This window comes from Nakaseomyces glabratus, chromosome F (assembly GCF_010111755.1).
Source record: "Nakaseomyces glabratus chromosome F, complete sequence".
Lineage (NCBI taxonomy): Eukaryota > Fungi > Ascomycota > Saccharomycetes > Saccharomycetales > Saccharomycetaceae > Nakaseomyces > Nakaseomyces glabratus.
In genome coordinates this window covers 542087-558526 of record NC_088956.1, presented here as the reverse complement: position 1 = coordinate 558526, position 16440 = coordinate 542087, and the positions used below count along the sequence as shown (strand labels likewise).

The following is a 16440-nucleotide window of genomic DNA, read 5'->3' as shown; positions in this document are numbered from 1 at the left end:
TTTCATCGTTCTCAGTGAATCATCTGTTATTCATCAGATTGGGTCATTAACCCACACGATCATCGCTTCAAGTTGACGTGTTACCATGAATATGTGCTTTAGAAGTGGTGAGATTGTAGTCTACATAGGTCTATTTAACTATGTTTGAAGCATCGATGAATATGCACTTTATATATATATCTTTCTGTTAGTTGGACGTGGCAAACTCAGATAACTTTTCAAAAGAATTCTGTGCTTCCCTTGAAGGGGAAAACATAAGATCTGTCCTTATCCTGTGCGCACAATGCTGATGTGCCTACTAATTGAAGATATGCGAAGGGACCTTTCTTGTCTACTCTTGCTAATCCCTTTGGTATTCTCTTGCTATTATATATACTAGTACAGTAAACAGCAAGTAATACAACTACAACAGCATAAAAGCCCTCCAATCCAATTATATACTACTACCTAAGTGTAACCCGCTCAAGATAACAAACAAATCCATATTATATAAGACACCACTATATTGGTAAGTTACACAGGGTGTACACAAAGCTTGGAAAGGTAGAGTATAAGTCACGTTAATTATACCTTCACACGCAATAATAAACAGACATCACCCTGACCCCAGACGAAACGAAATTTCTTTCTGGTCGACCAAAGAGGAGCAAAGCGCAACACGATTCCAAAACGCACACAAATCCATCGAACGCACACGGTAATTAGTAGTAGCCACCTTGCGCCCTGGGTATTGCAGTTAATAACAAGTTTAGAATTCTTTTAGTTGCAAGTTATTTCTAAATTGGGAAGGATAAGTTAGCTTCACTAATAGATATTAGCATTTTCCATACTCTGAATACCAACTAGGGACGTGTCATTTCTTTTAGTACTTCAAAAGTGGGAAATATAGCAATTCATTCCAGGTTTTCCAAATCATAGTTATATTATTTGGTTTCAAGGTTTTCAAACGTCTCCTTAAATCAGCTGTTTCGCCGCCTACCTTAATACTTGGTCTTTTGAATTTATTATAAAGATAATTTTACAAGCATAAAGCTGGTAAATTGCAAAGAAGTGGTCTCGAAGTGGTAGTTAATATAAAAAAAAAGAGATAAATAACAGAGAAACAAAACAGAAAATATGCAGACTCTAAAATGTGTTGTTGTAGGTGATGGTGCCGTCGGTAAAACGTGTCTTCTGATCTCTTATACTACAAACCAATTTCCAGCGGATTATGTCCCAACAGTTTTCGACAACTATGCAGTCACTGTTATGATTGGTGATGAACCATACACATTAGGTCTATTCGATACCGCAGGGCAAGAAGATTATGATAGATTAAGACCTCTGTCGTACCCATCCACTGATGTTTTCCTAGTTTGTTTCAGTGTCATATCTCCACCATCCTTTGAGAATGTAAAGGAAAAATGGTTCCCTGAAGTGCATCACCATTGTCCAGGTGTACCATGTCTAGTGGTTGGTACCCAGGTCGATCTTAGAGATGATAAAGTCATTATCGAGAAGTTGCGAAGACAAAGACTGCGTCCTATCACAGCAGAACAAGGTGAAAGACTGGCAAGAGAGTTGAGAGCTGTGAAGTACGTTGAGTGTTCGGCTCTAACTCAACGTGGTCTAAAGAACGTTTTCGATGAAGCCATCGTTGCTGCATTGGAACCACCAGTTATCAAGAAAAGTAAGAAATGTACAATTTTGTAGAAAGGAGAAGCAACGAATATACTGGGTACAACCTCCTTTTATCATCAATACAAAAAACTCTTTATTTCACTTTTTATTCTATTAGTAGAGACAACATCAGGTATTGTTATAAGGTATTATGTTTTCTTTTTGCTTTTTTTTGTTGCCATTGTCGTATTATATCTTATATTCATGAAGATCTTTATTACATTTCCAAATACACTTGTCAATATATCAGAAAAACTCATTAACCACTATGGAAAACCACATAGTTTCTCTGGATTCTTTTGCCGCGGTGAATTTTATCTAGCTCTCGATCTTAAAGAGCACGTAAATTAAAACGCTGGCCCATCATTTTTCATCATTACTTAACAAGATATGCTATCGAGACAAGGCTTATTATCATTCATAAGATGTCAAAATATAGTTATTCTTTTGGTGGAATGCAAATATGCAAGAGTATTGAGTTTCTCTAAAGTCATTATTTTTCGAAAGTCTATCTGAATATGCCATTGAATAGATAATATCAACACAACGTGGTAACAAAGGAAGCTCCTTCATAATCTACAATATCCATAAAAAGCCTCTTTACAAAACTAGATGGGATTACGATCTAGTTGAACCTCTCACTATAAGAAAACCGACACACAACACTGAACATATGACTGTGACTTCCCATATATGTAATTTTATTATGTTTTCAAAAATTTTTTATTATTAATTAGTCTCCATTCAATACTATATTTTATAAAACCAGATAATTACAAAATAAAAGGTTAACATGGACAAGATCTGGGAGATCTTGCATCTAGTTTCTCGAGAAAACGTCAATTAAGTAACAATTACGAAATTACGTGGTGCAATTTCAAAATTTGATAGTTATTTTCTTCATTTTTTAAATTTAGGTGCTTCTTTATCACTACACGGAGATAAATCGTGCCAAAATTCCCACTCCCCCAGATAATTGTGACAAAAAAATTAGTGGGCCGTCGGAGTTAACAACCTTAAGTGTTCATCTCATCGAGAAATCAAAGATTATTAATATAAATACAAGGTAATAACAGTCGACTGTTTTATATTAGCTCGAAAGGCCCCCCAATTTAGATCTTGGTTCAGTGTACTGCTCCTGTTTACTTTTCATTATTAATTTTAAGGGAATTCTATAGGTATTGAACGCGATGACTTTACTATCCGATAACGCAAAACAGGAGATTGCAAAGAACATCGAATTGATCGATGATTCTTGTTTGAATTGCGATTGCCAAAATGAAGAAGGTTTAGATGAGATACAATCCGGTGAGAAAGTGTTTGACAAGCTTGTCATTGATCATGAGACGGAGCTCTTTAATTCCTCTAAGATCCCTAAAGTTCATTTCATTGTGCCGACCTCACAGATGGATTGGCAATTTGATGCGTGTATGGAGAAACCTAACTCTGTACAATATAAAATAAGTACCTGGTGCTCTGAGAATACTGAAAGACTATCGGCCATTACTGGCTGTGGTGGTGTCTCGATGAATTGTAACGTGACATCTATGCCACTTAATATCTTGGATATTGAAGCCATGAGAGGCACCAAGAATAACGTCTTAGTATTACCATTTGGTATTTGGATACAGGATTTAAGAAGTGACAATGTAGAAGCAATATTGGACGAACTTGTACCGGCAATTTTGGATCCAAAGACTGACATTAAACAACTAATAGCAAGTAAGGAATACCTTTACGAGTCACATAAAAAAGCGTTCATCTTTATTTGTTCTCATAAAACAAGAGATAAAAGATGTGGAATTACTGCACCTATATTGAAAAAGATCTTTGACAGGGAGCTTCAGAATCATGGACTGTTTAGAGATAATTCTGACCTGAGAGGCGATGGTGTCAATGTCTCCTATATAAATCATGTTGGTGGACATAAATTTGCTGCAAATGTGCAGATATATCTAAAAGATCAACATACACTAGTATGGTTTGGTAGAATAACTCCAAAGGATATTCCTCACATAGTCAACCATCTGATTGTACCAGATCATGGTAAGTTACCATTCCCTGAGAAGATAAGATGTGTTAAGAAGTATGATTCTTGGTAATAATATATAACACCTCCAACACTAATAGACTTGTATTATACATATTCGATCACAATTTACAATAATTGTATAGGAAGCTAAACCGCTCAAATATCACCACTACATAATTTAATATTAATGATTACGTTTTAGGTACTGTTAAGTTATAATTTATAGAAAGCAAAACTTAAGAAGCCACTATTTTGTTATTGCCATTGTTTATATTTTTGGACGAAGTCATAGTAGTCATATTGAAGAGCATCGCATCTATGGAATGCATATATTGCTTAATTTGCCGCTAATTATCACTACTTATAACTCATATATTTACATTTTGATTTGAAGTTCGGTCATATTATCGATTATAATTAATAAATCAAATGTCTGACAGCAGTGAAGACTACAGCACCGAAACGTCGAGTAGTGACGAAGAACCAGTCTTTCATAAACCTGTCCTACTAAAAAAGTCAACTATTATACCCAATCCCGATACTATCGATAATAATGAACAGAAAGCACAAGATAAATTAAAACGGTCAATTGATCAGGCTAATCAAATTGCCTATGAGAGAGATGAGCTGCGAAGGCAAACAGAGTTAAGTTATTCTGCATCAGATAAAGAATTAATACGAAAGACTTTAGAGATTGATGATGACGATTCTATTGATCCAGCAAAAGAACTAGACCTATGGTCTCAGCGACAACAGAACAGAAAAGAACGCCAGAGAGCTATATTAGTTCGGAAACAACTGTCTCTTGAACAAGATGAAATAAATAGGATAAACAACCGCGATGACATAGTGAACTAATTCTGTACGCTGTCATAAAACATGATTGGTTTGTATGTAACATATATTTGTAATTTTTGTAGTATCTTGACCCTTTACCTGATTATTTATTTACATAAATAAATTTGCAAGATATCTATCTTAATTGCTTAATTTCAAGAAAAAGTTTAACTAGTTTGATTTAAAAAGTTCATAAGATTTGAACAAATAACGATGTGTCTTACTATTTGTCAATGTGTCTTTTTTGAGTGTTGTTCAGTAAAGAACAGAAAGATAAGACAACTACAAATTCAATTATGCTGAGAGTTAGGGACGATTTACCACCATTTCTTAAAAACTATCTTCCGGATGGTCATCGGAATGGCAGACCGTTTGTCACACTGACATATGCACAATCTATTGATGCAAAGATAGCTAAACAAAGAGGTGTGAGAACTACCATATCACACATCGAGACGAAAGAAATGACCCATTATTTGAGGTACTTTCACGATGGCATTTTAATTGGTTCTGGAACTGTCCTAGCAGATGATCCAGGGTTGAATTGCAAATGGATCGGACCCAATAATGATCCTGATGAATCAATGGAAGAAAAATCGCCAAGACCGATAATTCTGGATCCTAAACTGAAGTGGAAGTATTCAGGTTCAAAAATGGAAGAGCTATGCAATCAAGGAATGGGCAAGCCACCTATAGTCATTACAACCAAGACACCAAAAGTCAAAGAAGCTAATGTAGAGTATATGATTATGGAACCTGATGCTAATGACAGGATTTCATGGAAAAGTATACTAGACACATTGAGGAGAAACTATGATATGAAATCTGTTATGATTGAAGGCGGAAGTCACGTGATTAACCAATTGCTTATGTGTTCAGATTTGATAGATAGTTTGATTGTAACAATTGGCTCGATATACCTTGGATCCGAGGGGGTCACAGTGTCACCACCAGATGAGGTCAAATTGAAGGATATCTCTTGGTGGAAAGGAACTTCTGATGTAGTAATGTGCTCAAGGTTGCAAAACTAGTGAATTTCGTTTACCCTGACTAACGTCTTCAAATTAATGGAAACAAACAAAAATTCAAATTTCATCAAGTTAAAGGGCCATAATTATGGTGAATAGCAACATAAGTGTGTTGCCCTTTCTGAGGTTTAGTTTTAATTTATCGATGGCACTAACATATTAGACATTCATTATAATTAATTTTCATTTGAACATCGATACTGTCTGGCCCTTTTATTGCCAAGCATAAGTCAATTCGTTCTGTACTGACAGCCCATTTATTTAAAGGTCGATTATTTGATTCTTTTCCTTAGAATAGATTGTGAAGTGATTAATAGTGCAAATCACTATAGAGGCTTAAATAAACTTATAGCAATAATAATGGATGTGCTAAGGGAAACGTTGGGCATTAGTGCTGATTTTCAGGCAAAAGCGATAATTGATCAAGATGATCCTTACAGTATTTTCTGCAAAGAACATAATCAGATTGGCACAACAGCAAATCAAAAACTTTCTGACGACCGAAATAAACTAGAACATAGAAGAGAAGTGTTACATAACACTATAGATAATATAATCCCACCATTAAAAGAATATTTGAACGAATTTAAGAATACGCTAAATGAACATACTAGAGACCTTGATAATATCCGAGAAAAATCGACATATTTGAAAACACTCTTAGAATACAATTCAGATAAATTAAAGAATATAAGCCCATTGGTGAATGATCTAATTATACCTCCTGAAGTAATACAAGATATATTACATGGTAAGATCGATCAATCGTGGCAAGAAAACATCGACTTTATAATGGATAAGCAGGAGATCTATAAGAAATATAAGGATCAAGGTTTTGATGGTTTAAAACCAAAAGATTTTAATGATCTATGTGATATTCTAGACGTTCTTAAATTGGTAATTCTGGAAAGATCAAAGAAGTACATAGTCTTTAAAATTAAATCATTAAGAAGTAATACTCCAGTTCCATCACAAAAGCTACAATACGAATTGATGAATGTAAATAAGATTTTCCAGTTTATGGTAGAAAATAATTTATCTATGGCACTCGAACTCCGTCAAGCCTACGCATACACCATGAAGTGGTATTATTCAGCATATTTTGGCAGATACATAAGATCACTAACAATTTTGTCATTTAAAAACATTGACAACCATTATGTTCTAGGTAACGGATTATCTATTTCACCACCAGGCTATGCTAATACCAACAATAGTGGATATTCCTTCTCGAGTTATTTGATGCCAACTTCCTTATCAACTGCAACGGTGAGCGATGATTCAATAAATCAATACTTTCAAGTGGAGCGAAGACTTGACTTACTTACCAAGGAGGATAATACTGTGATGGTCTCCCAAATTGCGGAACATAATCAAAGAGAAAACTATTTAGAAATTGGTTTCAAAAACTTAAACTTGGCCATCTTAGATAACTGTGCAGCCGAGTTTAAATTTTTATCCACATTTTTTAAAACGAACCACAATTCAGAAGGTGAATTGAATGGTGTTCTTGAACAGATATTCCAACCAACTTTTAACCAAGCAATTGAATATACAAAACAACTAATACAGAACACATTTGATATATTCGGCATCTTAATTTCAATCAGAATAACAAATTTACTGCAGTATTCAATTATACAGAAATCTTTACCATCTGCAATTGACGATTTTTTCAGTGTTCAATTAATTACCTTGTGGCCGAAATTCCAGCAACTGATAGATATACAATGCCAAAATATTAGAAAACTAAATATAACTGTAAGACCAGGAAAAAATACTGGAGTAGCTGATATTTTATCGTCACCACATGAATTAACAGTACAGTTTGGTAAAATGATTTTCAGCCTTTTGACATTATCAGTCAATCATAAGGAGAATGTGGATGAACGTTCAGAACCTTTATACCAATCCATACCTAGGTTGAGGAATGAATTTGAGACTGTAATGACAAAAATTAGTAAAACCACGAAGTCTCCAGAAAAGTTTTTAGCAGTAAATTACTTGTATTTGTACAATTTGATGCAGCAACAGAAGTTGACACACTTGACAGAAGAGAGCATGTTGTCACCTGTTGTACAGCAAGGTACATTTGATCAACAAATTGGTGAACAGCAAAGCAACAACGCCGTACCTTTATTGATCAAAGAAACAGAGGATCATTTTAAATCATTAGTTGAAGCATTCAACAAGGAGTAAATTGTATCTATAGAATTCTATGCATTTTATATAAAATACCCGTCCATTGATGATCTAACGTAGTTTAATTTTGTTGATTTAAAAATTGTCTGGGACACCTTCTGCTGGTTTCTCATTCACATCAAGGAAAATACCACCATTAGCGAAACCTTGCCATTTGAAAAAATGATTAGTCTCAGGATTCACATCGAATGACTGGAGCTCTTGAATAATTTTGTACGCTTCTACATCAGAATAAGGCACACCGTTCTTAGGATCAAAATAATGACAATCTTTGTTGTTGATTAAACACTTCTTTCTCATACCACTTGGCAAAAATATACCAGTAGGAGGTGCTGTTTTTATATTAATCTCCAGATCTTTGGCAGTATTCTCACTGACTTCTTGGACAACTTTTCTCTCGAATTCTCCAAACGCTGGGTATTTTTCAAGAAATGTTAAATCTGGCTTTATCTCTGATGTTATATCATCAACAGCCCCATTATTATTTTTTGAGACAAATAAGGTTTCCGTGTCGTAGCTTTTATTTGGAGGTCCCTTCCAGCCTGAGCCAAACAGCAAGTCATGAGTTGGTTTAGACAGAGTATCATGAACCACAGTATATGCCACAACAAAGTTCTTTGATACCATTTGATTCGGACCCTCGTAAATTCTTTTTTGTTCTTCACTGTCCATAGTATCAGCAATATTTTCATTCGGTACATCATTATTCAAACTCTGATCAATCAATTCACCTCTCTCAGTTTTAGCATCCGAACTGTTCTTGATACTAGCTGTCACATCTAAATCCTCATTTTGTGCATGCTTTAAACTCATATCTTCACCACACTCTTCAATCTTAATATTGCGTTGATGAGTTGAAGCCTTGTTATCATCATTTGCCACTGTAGTGACTTTATTAATCTCTTCATCGATCGTTGGACCAGCCACGAATTTAGAAATGTTAAGGTCTACACTACTATTAACTCCATCAGAGGGAACAGTAATTCCATTTTTAATCCAACGTTCTCCCATTTTGGCAGGGACGTCAACAGAGGAATTTTCCTCTGAGATATTTAAACCATTTTTTCCCTCAACTTTCAGTGAATCAACATCCATTTTTATAGACGTGCCTGTAAATATATCGGAATTCTCACTCAAATCCTGATTATTTACTTCGATAAAAGAAGCTTGTGGAATGATGCCTGATGATAGATTATTTGTTTCAGAATCCAAAATACTGATATAGTCAGCCTTTTGCCTATTCTGTTCTAAATCATCGGGCAATATCGATCGAGGTTCAGAATTATTCTCTAATGGAATGCACATATGCTTATTTCCATCCAAATCTGTAGCATTGTCTTTTTGATAATTGCATTTGTTGTTAAAATATGATTGGTTTAAATATATGTTACCGTTATCATAAATAATTGGCCTTGATATCTCAATATGAGTATCAGAAACTTCTTTTTGGCATACATCACCTCCATTTCTGTGTGACTCTGCGCCTTCATTATTTTTTTTTCGCGGCTTTCTTGGATATTTTTTCTTTTTTTTATTACGCTTTTCAATTTGCTCTTTCCAATACTCATAATCTTCTATTTCCATTACTGGAGTTACCTCCCACGTTGTTGATAACTCTGTGATTATCATTTCTCCTGGTTTGAATTTCATTTTTTGTCGTTGCTGCATCGCTAATCTGTGCTGTTTTTTCGAAACTTCTTGTTCCTTGTATTTATTCAAGCTCAGTAAGTTTGCCTGTTCTGTTTCCAAAGCAATTCGCATACGGTCTTCCTGTGTGAGGACCTTAATTTGCTCCTTATCTCTCGATTTCTGCATACGCTCCCTTATTATCTGTCTTCTTTTTTCTGCTTGTGATAGTTTTTCATACACTTGTAATTTATTTTGAATAACCGATGATCTTGACGAAGTTCTTCTATTATTTGAAAGCAAATCTTCTGCATTTATTACGTCAGAACTAACCTTTCGTTTCTTAGTTTTATTTTCAGAGTCAATGATCGGTGCAGTTCGCTTGATGACGAGCGGTTTTTTTCTCAACTTCTGGAGTTTTTTCTTCTTTAATCTCTCTTGCCGTATTAACTCTTTCTCACCAGATTCATCATCTTGATTATCCGGCTCATCTTCTGACGAAGAATCACTTAACATAACATCTTCATCTTGCAACTCACTATCTTTGCTTTCCGTCGGTACTTCTGATTCTTCTTTACCATCTGCATTATCTATTTCATTTTCTTCTTCATTATGTGATTCATTGTCTTCGTCATCGACCATTTCAAAATCTGCATCCTCTTCATCTTCTTTGAATAATAAGTCTATTTCATCTTCATCTAGTGCCTGAGTCCTCGTCTGTAATTCTTCTATCTCTTGCTCGAGAAGTTTCTGTAGCCTATTACCAGCATTTGATCTACGTTGTCTAGTGTTGATTAGTAGTTCTTGTTCATCGCTGCTTTGTTCGGACTCACTCATCGCGGATTAATATCTTCAGCACTTTATGCTCTAAATTGAGAATTAGCGACTCCAGTTCACTCACCGACTTCTCTTTCCTTAACTACAAAAATAATCTGAACTATTGGTTATAGGTTCATATCTTCCAAGCCATGCAATTCGTTTGTGATGTACCAGAAAGTTAAAACTCTAGTTGATTACAGTTAATTAAAAACTAGAATTTCGAGATCTATTTTTCTAGGTTCATAAGTACGTCTGCAATGAGACAGAGTGATCAAATTAAATCTTTATGTGGAAATGTATTATTAAATTATAAAGTTATTTAATGTCTTGATAACATTTACTTATGTTCATCACTGAGTGGAATTGTGAATTTAACTATTGCTTGGTTATTTTTTTTTTTTTTATTTTTTCAGTTTTTACACTGTATATTATTTTTTTTTTAGTGGCCAAATGATTAAGAACATGAAATTTACTGCGACGAACTAATTAGTGATCAATACTTTCGAATTAATGGTTTATGAAATGAATCATTCCGTTAATTGCAAAGTAGACGAAATTTGGTAAAAACCATAACATAACTGGAATGAAGTCCATTATGTGGAACTTTTATATTGCAAATTTTTTTACTTCAATGGTTTAACATTGTCGGCGAATTCTCCAGCCCAATTACCGGCTGGGTCGTATTCACAAACGATGTAATTGTACAAATCTCCACCACATGTTTTGTAAGCGCAGCCTACGTTCTTAGTATCCTTCCAGACCAATTGAGTAAAGTGAGCGGTTCTTCCTTGGTGAACTGGGTTACTGTAGTCATAATGTTGGATTTCGTCATACCAAGCATCAATGGCATCGATATCGTCGTACCCTACTGCCAAGTTTTCGCCGATGGCTTCGATGAACTCTGGATTGTGAGCTAAATTACCTGAACAATCATATCTGTCTGCATATGATTGGGCCAGAATTGCCAGGTTGTCATTCCAAACCAAACTGTCAGTGTCTTTGTGCAATTCTCTCTTCTTATTGTGTTGATCCAACATCTTTTGTTGCCATTCCGATAAGTTGGATCTTTTCTTTTGTGCCCTTTTATCTAGATCAGTAGATGGTGTTGGCTTGGTCTTCTTCTGGGATTTGGTTTTAGTCTTCTTCTCCAGTGTTGATAAGGATGATTGTCTTCCCCCATCCTCAACATTGACAACTGCTTGAACAGTAACCCGTGCTGGTGGTGCTTCTTTAGTGACGGTAACCACTGCTGGTGCAGCAAGTGCTCCTGCAATCAAAGAAACTGAGAAAATAGTAGAAACCTTCATATTAAAATAGTAATGCCTGTTTTTTAAATGTATATGCTGCTTTGATGTAGTGACTTGTATATGTCAATGCTGTTGATGGTTTGTTGATACATATATAAAAAAAATTCAATAATAAAAAATATTATAAACTTGAAAGATTTAAATTATTCGATATCTGGAAACATACCTCTCTATTTATATGTTTTCTGACCGCCTAACATTACTATTAATCATGTTAAAGTATACAACATAAAATCCCAAACAAAAAGAAATACGATAAACTATATGAGCCTGGGTAACTCAACAACGTACCCTACCCCAATATTTTTTATACGTAATTAATCCTCGGCTAAAATCATTGCCTTTCAATACACATTAGGTTCCTAATATCGGCGTTGCACTGCACTGCATATGCATATTCTATGCACTGGTAAATTATTTCTTGCGTATTTAGTCATTTATTAAGTTTTACTAAGTACTTTACAGCATCAACAACCGTATTTCCTTAGTAATTCTTGAATAATAGCAATTCGACAAGAAATCATTATCTGCAACAATAAAATTTCCCTAGTAAGGGCCGATAATTACATTATATAGATTTACATAAGACCTCTGCTTCTTGTCTTACATAGTTATCAGGCGTATGAGCCGTCAGGAAAACATTCTAACCTATGAATGGAGGGGTTAGGAAAGAGGCTTAATGTTTGTACACACCCAAATAGAGAAGAAAAGGAACCTTATGCTAACGAAGTAACAAAAGCTGTGCCAGGTAACCGGAACATGCTAGTATAAGTGACTAGATTGTAAACAAAACGTCACTGAGAATCATCTAGAAGGTTCAGATGCTTGTATGTTAATATGTAGTCAGAGTAGTTCCGCATGTGCCGTTACTAATAATCAAATTCCCTTATTCGGTCAGTATCAAGTATATTTCAGATACCTGCATAGGTCTACTATACTTTTGTGTAAAATTATTACAATTTCGGTGCATGATAAAGAAGTCAGGAATACATAAACAAACGTAAGATTGATGTAGCTTCAAAAATTGGTACGTTGCACAATGACGATATAGGAATTAAATTTGATGCATGCGTGATCTATCTGCGGATGTAGACGGCCACAAACACTAATGCAGGAAACCAGGAATTTAATATTAAGTACTAAGTATTCTAACATCAACGGTGCAATTTACGAGCAAACAGTCTTATCACCATAACAACGCCAAATAAAACGTTACCGTTATTGGTTTTGACTACTGTATTTTGTTGCAGAAATTTCACTTCACCCTTTATTTTGTTAATTACTGCCGTATCGGGAATTACAGTCTCTAAAATTAAGGGAAATTAAAAAGTCCGAGAAGGAGTGCCTAGCATCTTCAAGTTCGGTTTAAATTGAGTCCTGACGGCTTAATTACAGTTCATTCTCATTAACCATGATGGAGATAATATGTGAATTAGTTAACTGTTAAGCTTTATCTATGATGTCACTAAAATCATTCCGTGGAAGTCGTATGCCACTTCTAATACGTAATGTTTACTTGCTTGTAACGCAACTAAACCAGATAAGGTGCTCTACGTGATGATAAAGAAAAGTAGGGGAATAGCTACTACCCCGTTTAAACTACTATAAGATTATACACATCAGTAAAAAGCAAAGTTCTTTGTTTTTATGAGTTTTGTGCTACCGAGCCCATATGCTATAAATCCTCAAACCTGATTACACGTAATTATTTGTAGACGGATGATTCACACGTAATTTAGAAATATCCAACCGGCGGAGGGGTAATGATGAGGCCTGGAATCTGATTTAAACTAGATTTCCTGCACGTAATACATATAAAACTTCCTGCAGGAAATTAACACAGTAGAGAAAATACTATAATTCTGCACTAGTGTTAGGTGTTAGCTGTGAGAGTCATAAATTGATAAAAAATAAACAATGATGCAGATAATTATATTAATTATGTCGTAGGTATTAAATACAGGCCTAGAAAATATTAAAAAAATGAATTAATGCGCTGTAAGACCGCAAACTAATGCATGAAATAAATCAAAGTTTTTGTGAAGAAATGAAAGCATATAGTACACCATTCTGGTGATATTAATGCTCTTGCTACTACCAATTAGTTGACATTGAATGCGGTACTTGTTTAGTTGGAGAACTGAAATTGGGGTTTGCCTTAGAAACTTAGCAAATATATTGAATGAACGTTTTATAGTGTAATGGACAAAAATAAATCAAACTGATTCCTTTTCGTCAGCCTTGTTGTTAGCATGTTCAGTGACTCTGGAGGTGACACTTTCATTTTCTGAAGAAGTTCCAGAAGAAAGATATGTAACTGGTTTGTTCTTGTTTTCTCTCCAGAATTGGAACCATGACAAAGTTGCTGCAACGTAAGATAGGAAGGCAACAGTAAAGGCACACCATAGAAGACCTAGGATAGATGAGTTGTCATCGAAAACAACACCGTACTTGTCGTCATGGGTACCGGACTTAATGATGTTAATCATAGCACTGATAATAGTACCACCCAAACCAGAGAACAAGGCACTGTTCATGGTCAAGAAGAATAGAATACACCATTTCATGTGAGTCATAGCATTCTTAGAAACTAATAAGAAAATAGCGTAGCACATTAGGAAGAAGGAGACAATGATAGCCAATAAGTTCATGGACAAACTTGCTCTAATTGCTGGTACATATTCGTGCTGTCTGTTTTGCATCTTACCATCCAAATGCAAGTCTTGCTTACCAATTTTTAGGGCCTCTAGATAAGGCTTGAAGTCAGACTCGGCAATACTGTCGTAAATGATACTTCTGAAGTCCAAGTTTTGAACAGCATGAGACTTTGAACAACTGATGATTTTATCGTTAATGTCAGCCTTACATAAGGTAAAGATAGACAGGTGGAACTTAATTGGAATATGCAAGTATTCCAGAATAGCAGGAGTCAATTCTCTCAGTTGATCTTGAGTGACAGGAGTGATGGAGTTAGCTTTACCCAAAATGGACATAATTGGTACGAAGGTAGTAGGATTACTCTTAGCAAAAGATGTTAAGTTTAGCAAAGATGTGAAAGAAAGGGTTGCATTGTTGGAATCATCCAATAGTTCAAAGATATATGGGACGTATTTGATCAAGGATGGGTTGGCAGTTAGGCCTTGTTCTAGACCCATCAATGTCCTCAAAGTAGCTGATGCATTACCGGAACCTTGGAAAATGTCATCTAGAGCTTTCAGTTGAGCTGTGGTAGTGTTGCTTGGGACGCTAGTTTGAGTAGCAAGATCTTCCACACTGTCCAGTAACAAAGTCTTGTTTTGCGCGTATTCATTCATGATCTTGATAGAGTTGATAGATGTCTTTGCTGAGTCAACAGAGGCAGTGATATTGTTCTTCAAAATCAAAGTTTGTAGAGCATTCAATGTCGAGTTTAGAGAATCTTCATTAGTAGAGTTCAAAAGTGTGGTCAAGGAAGAAACAGCTGGGGCCAGGTTGCTTGGTAGTTTGCTGCTCAATGCAGTAATTGTTGATATCAAACTAGACTTGGAACTTGCTAGAGAAGAAACAGTTGAAAATAAGGTCGAGAGTTCAGCAGTTGGGATAGAAGAAAGGGCTGACGAGTAATTCATCAAACTAGCCATAGAGTCAATGGTAGCATTTAGGTTTGAAGAGTCCTTGAATAGAGTGAAGGCTGGGATCAACTTTTGTTTGTCTGCGTCTGGGATTTGGTTCATGTCGATTAATGCCTCAGTAGTTGCTGTGACATTTTCGGAATCCAATAATAGGTTAAACACTTCATTTTCCATGATGGTCAAGTTCTTGAAGTTTGGAGATGTTAGGGATTCCATGGCAGAGTTAACAACCTCTTTCATACCGTCTAACAATAAGTCCACGTTAGTGGCATCACCAATAACCATGTTGATACTATTCAGAGCTGCATCGGTGGTGTTGTCACTTTTCTGCAGAGCCAATGGGGCCAAGTTAGTCAGAGCACCGATGGTACCTGTAACATTAGATTTACTGTTTGACATCAAGTTCAACAATGGGACCAATGCTGGAGTGTCAGCGACTTGCTTCAAAGCATCGAAGATTTGATCCAAAGATGCATTAGCGGTCAAAGCGGAACCCAGGATGGTCAAGATAGGACCAACTTGAGGAACGACTTTTGTGACATTAATGTGGGAGATATCAGCTTCACCAATCTTTATGTTAGTGATTGGCTTATAGTTGGATGAAGAACCAGCTGTGGCAATAATGATCAGTATAAATGTAGTGAAGGCAAATACTGTCGTTACCGTAAACAACAATTTATCGAACTTCATTCTATATTATGATTGATTTGTTGTTTTGGAAAGCTGGATGGCTACACAATTCACAAGTCTCACCATAAAAGCTAACGATAAAAAAATTTTTACAATCTTTCAAAACACAGATAAGATTGTTTTTTTTTTCAATCATTAGAGCCACATTATATATATTCAAATTGCAAATATTAGTCTTCGAACAGTGAAGTTTTTTTTTTTCCATCTTCTAACTATCATAGCATTGTTGTTTCTTTCTTTCACAATAATTCAACAATTGTCAAAAAGTATTTTTGCTTATTGATCTATTAGTCTAAATCTCAGAAACAGCTGAAGGGTCGGTCTGAATCCATCAGAGACTTTTCTCAGGTAGCGAAGGGAAAGGGTCCATGATTATGCAGTTTTGTCTTAGTCGATGGCAAATAACAAACTTGGAATACAAAGCAGTGTGAATTTATGGCAGCCACCGCTGAGAAACTAGTGAATGGGAATACACATCTTGGTTTAGCTTTTCTAAGATAACAAGGAAGTGTCGTTTGATTCCTGCTAGGATATGAATGTCACGGAGATTGAAGTGGGGGAGGGGGGAGATAGCTTCGATGAAAAAACTCAACAAAGAAAAACGTAAAAAGAATTCCAGATCTGATCAT

General features: G+C 35.4%; 8 protein-coding genes across 8 annotated transcripts; 5 read left to right on the top strand and 3 right to left on the bottom strand.

Annotated features, from left to right (window-relative positions):
• Positions 1–1116: 1116 nt before the first annotated feature.
• Positions 1117–1692, top strand: CDC42 (Rho family GTPase CDC42; the record flags this gene model as incomplete). The annotated part of the gene is made up of 1 exon (XM_446201.1): positions 1117–1692. One exon carries the CDS (start codon positions 1117–1119, stop codon positions 1690–1692), a length of 576 nt encoding a protein of 191 aa, XP_446201.1.
• A 1157-nt stretch (positions 1693–2849) lies between these two features.
• APD1 (Apd1p) lies at positions 2850–3761 on the top strand (the record flags this gene model as incomplete). The annotated part of the gene is made up of 1 exon (XM_446200.1): positions 2850–3761. The coding sequence occupies one exon, from the start codon at positions 2850–2852 to the stop codon at positions 3759–3761; it is 912 nt and encodes a 303-aa protein (XP_446200.1).
• Positions 3762–4120: 359 nt separating this feature from the next.
• SPP381 (U4/U6-U5 snRNP complex subunit SPP381) lies at positions 4121–4549 on the top strand (the record flags this gene model as incomplete). The annotated part of the gene is made up of 1 exon (XM_446199.1): positions 4121–4549. The coding sequence occupies one exon, from the start codon at positions 4121–4123 to the stop codon at positions 4547–4549; it is 429 nt and encodes a 142-aa protein (XP_446199.1).
• A 275-nt stretch (positions 4550–4824) lies between these two features.
• On the top strand, positions 4825–5559 carry RIB7 (2,5-diamino-6-(ribosylamino)-4(3H)-pyrimidinone 5'-phosphate reductase; the record flags this gene model as incomplete). Its single annotated transcript, XM_446198.1, has 1 exon — positions 4825–5559. One exon carries the CDS (start codon positions 4825–4827, stop codon positions 5557–5559), a length of 735 nt encoding a protein of 244 aa, XP_446198.1.
• Positions 5560–5916: 357 nt separating this feature from the next.
• VPS52 (Vps52p) lies at positions 5917–7755 on the top strand (the record flags this gene model as incomplete). The annotated part of the gene is made up of 1 exon (XM_446197.1): positions 5917–7755. The coding sequence occupies one exon, from the start codon at positions 5917–5919 to the stop codon at positions 7753–7755; it is 1839 nt and encodes a 612-aa protein (XP_446197.1).
• Positions 7756–7833: 78 nt separating this feature from the next.
• Positions 7834–10221, bottom strand: VPS72 (Vps72p; the record flags this gene model as incomplete). The annotated part of the gene is made up of 1 exon (XM_446196.1): positions 7834–10221. One exon carries the CDS (start codon positions 10219–10221, stop codon positions 7834–7836), a length of 2388 nt encoding a protein of 795 aa, XP_446196.1.
• A 605-nt stretch (positions 10222–10826) lies between these two features.
• GVI51_F04763 (CAP domain-containing protein) lies at positions 10827–11510 on the bottom strand (the record flags this gene model as incomplete). Its single annotated transcript, XM_446195.1, has 1 exon — positions 10827–11510. The coding sequence occupies one exon, from the start codon at positions 11508–11510 to the stop codon at positions 10827–10829; it is 684 nt and encodes a 227-aa protein (XP_446195.1).
• A 2216-nt stretch (positions 11511–13726) lies between these two features.
• Positions 13727–15811, bottom strand: INA1 (Ina1p; the record flags this gene model as incomplete). Its single annotated transcript, XM_446194.1, has 1 exon — positions 13727–15811. The coding sequence occupies one exon, from the start codon at positions 15809–15811 to the stop codon at positions 13727–13729; it is 2085 nt and encodes a 694-aa protein (XP_446194.1).
• Between the last annotated feature and the right edge of the window lie 629 nt (positions 15812–16440).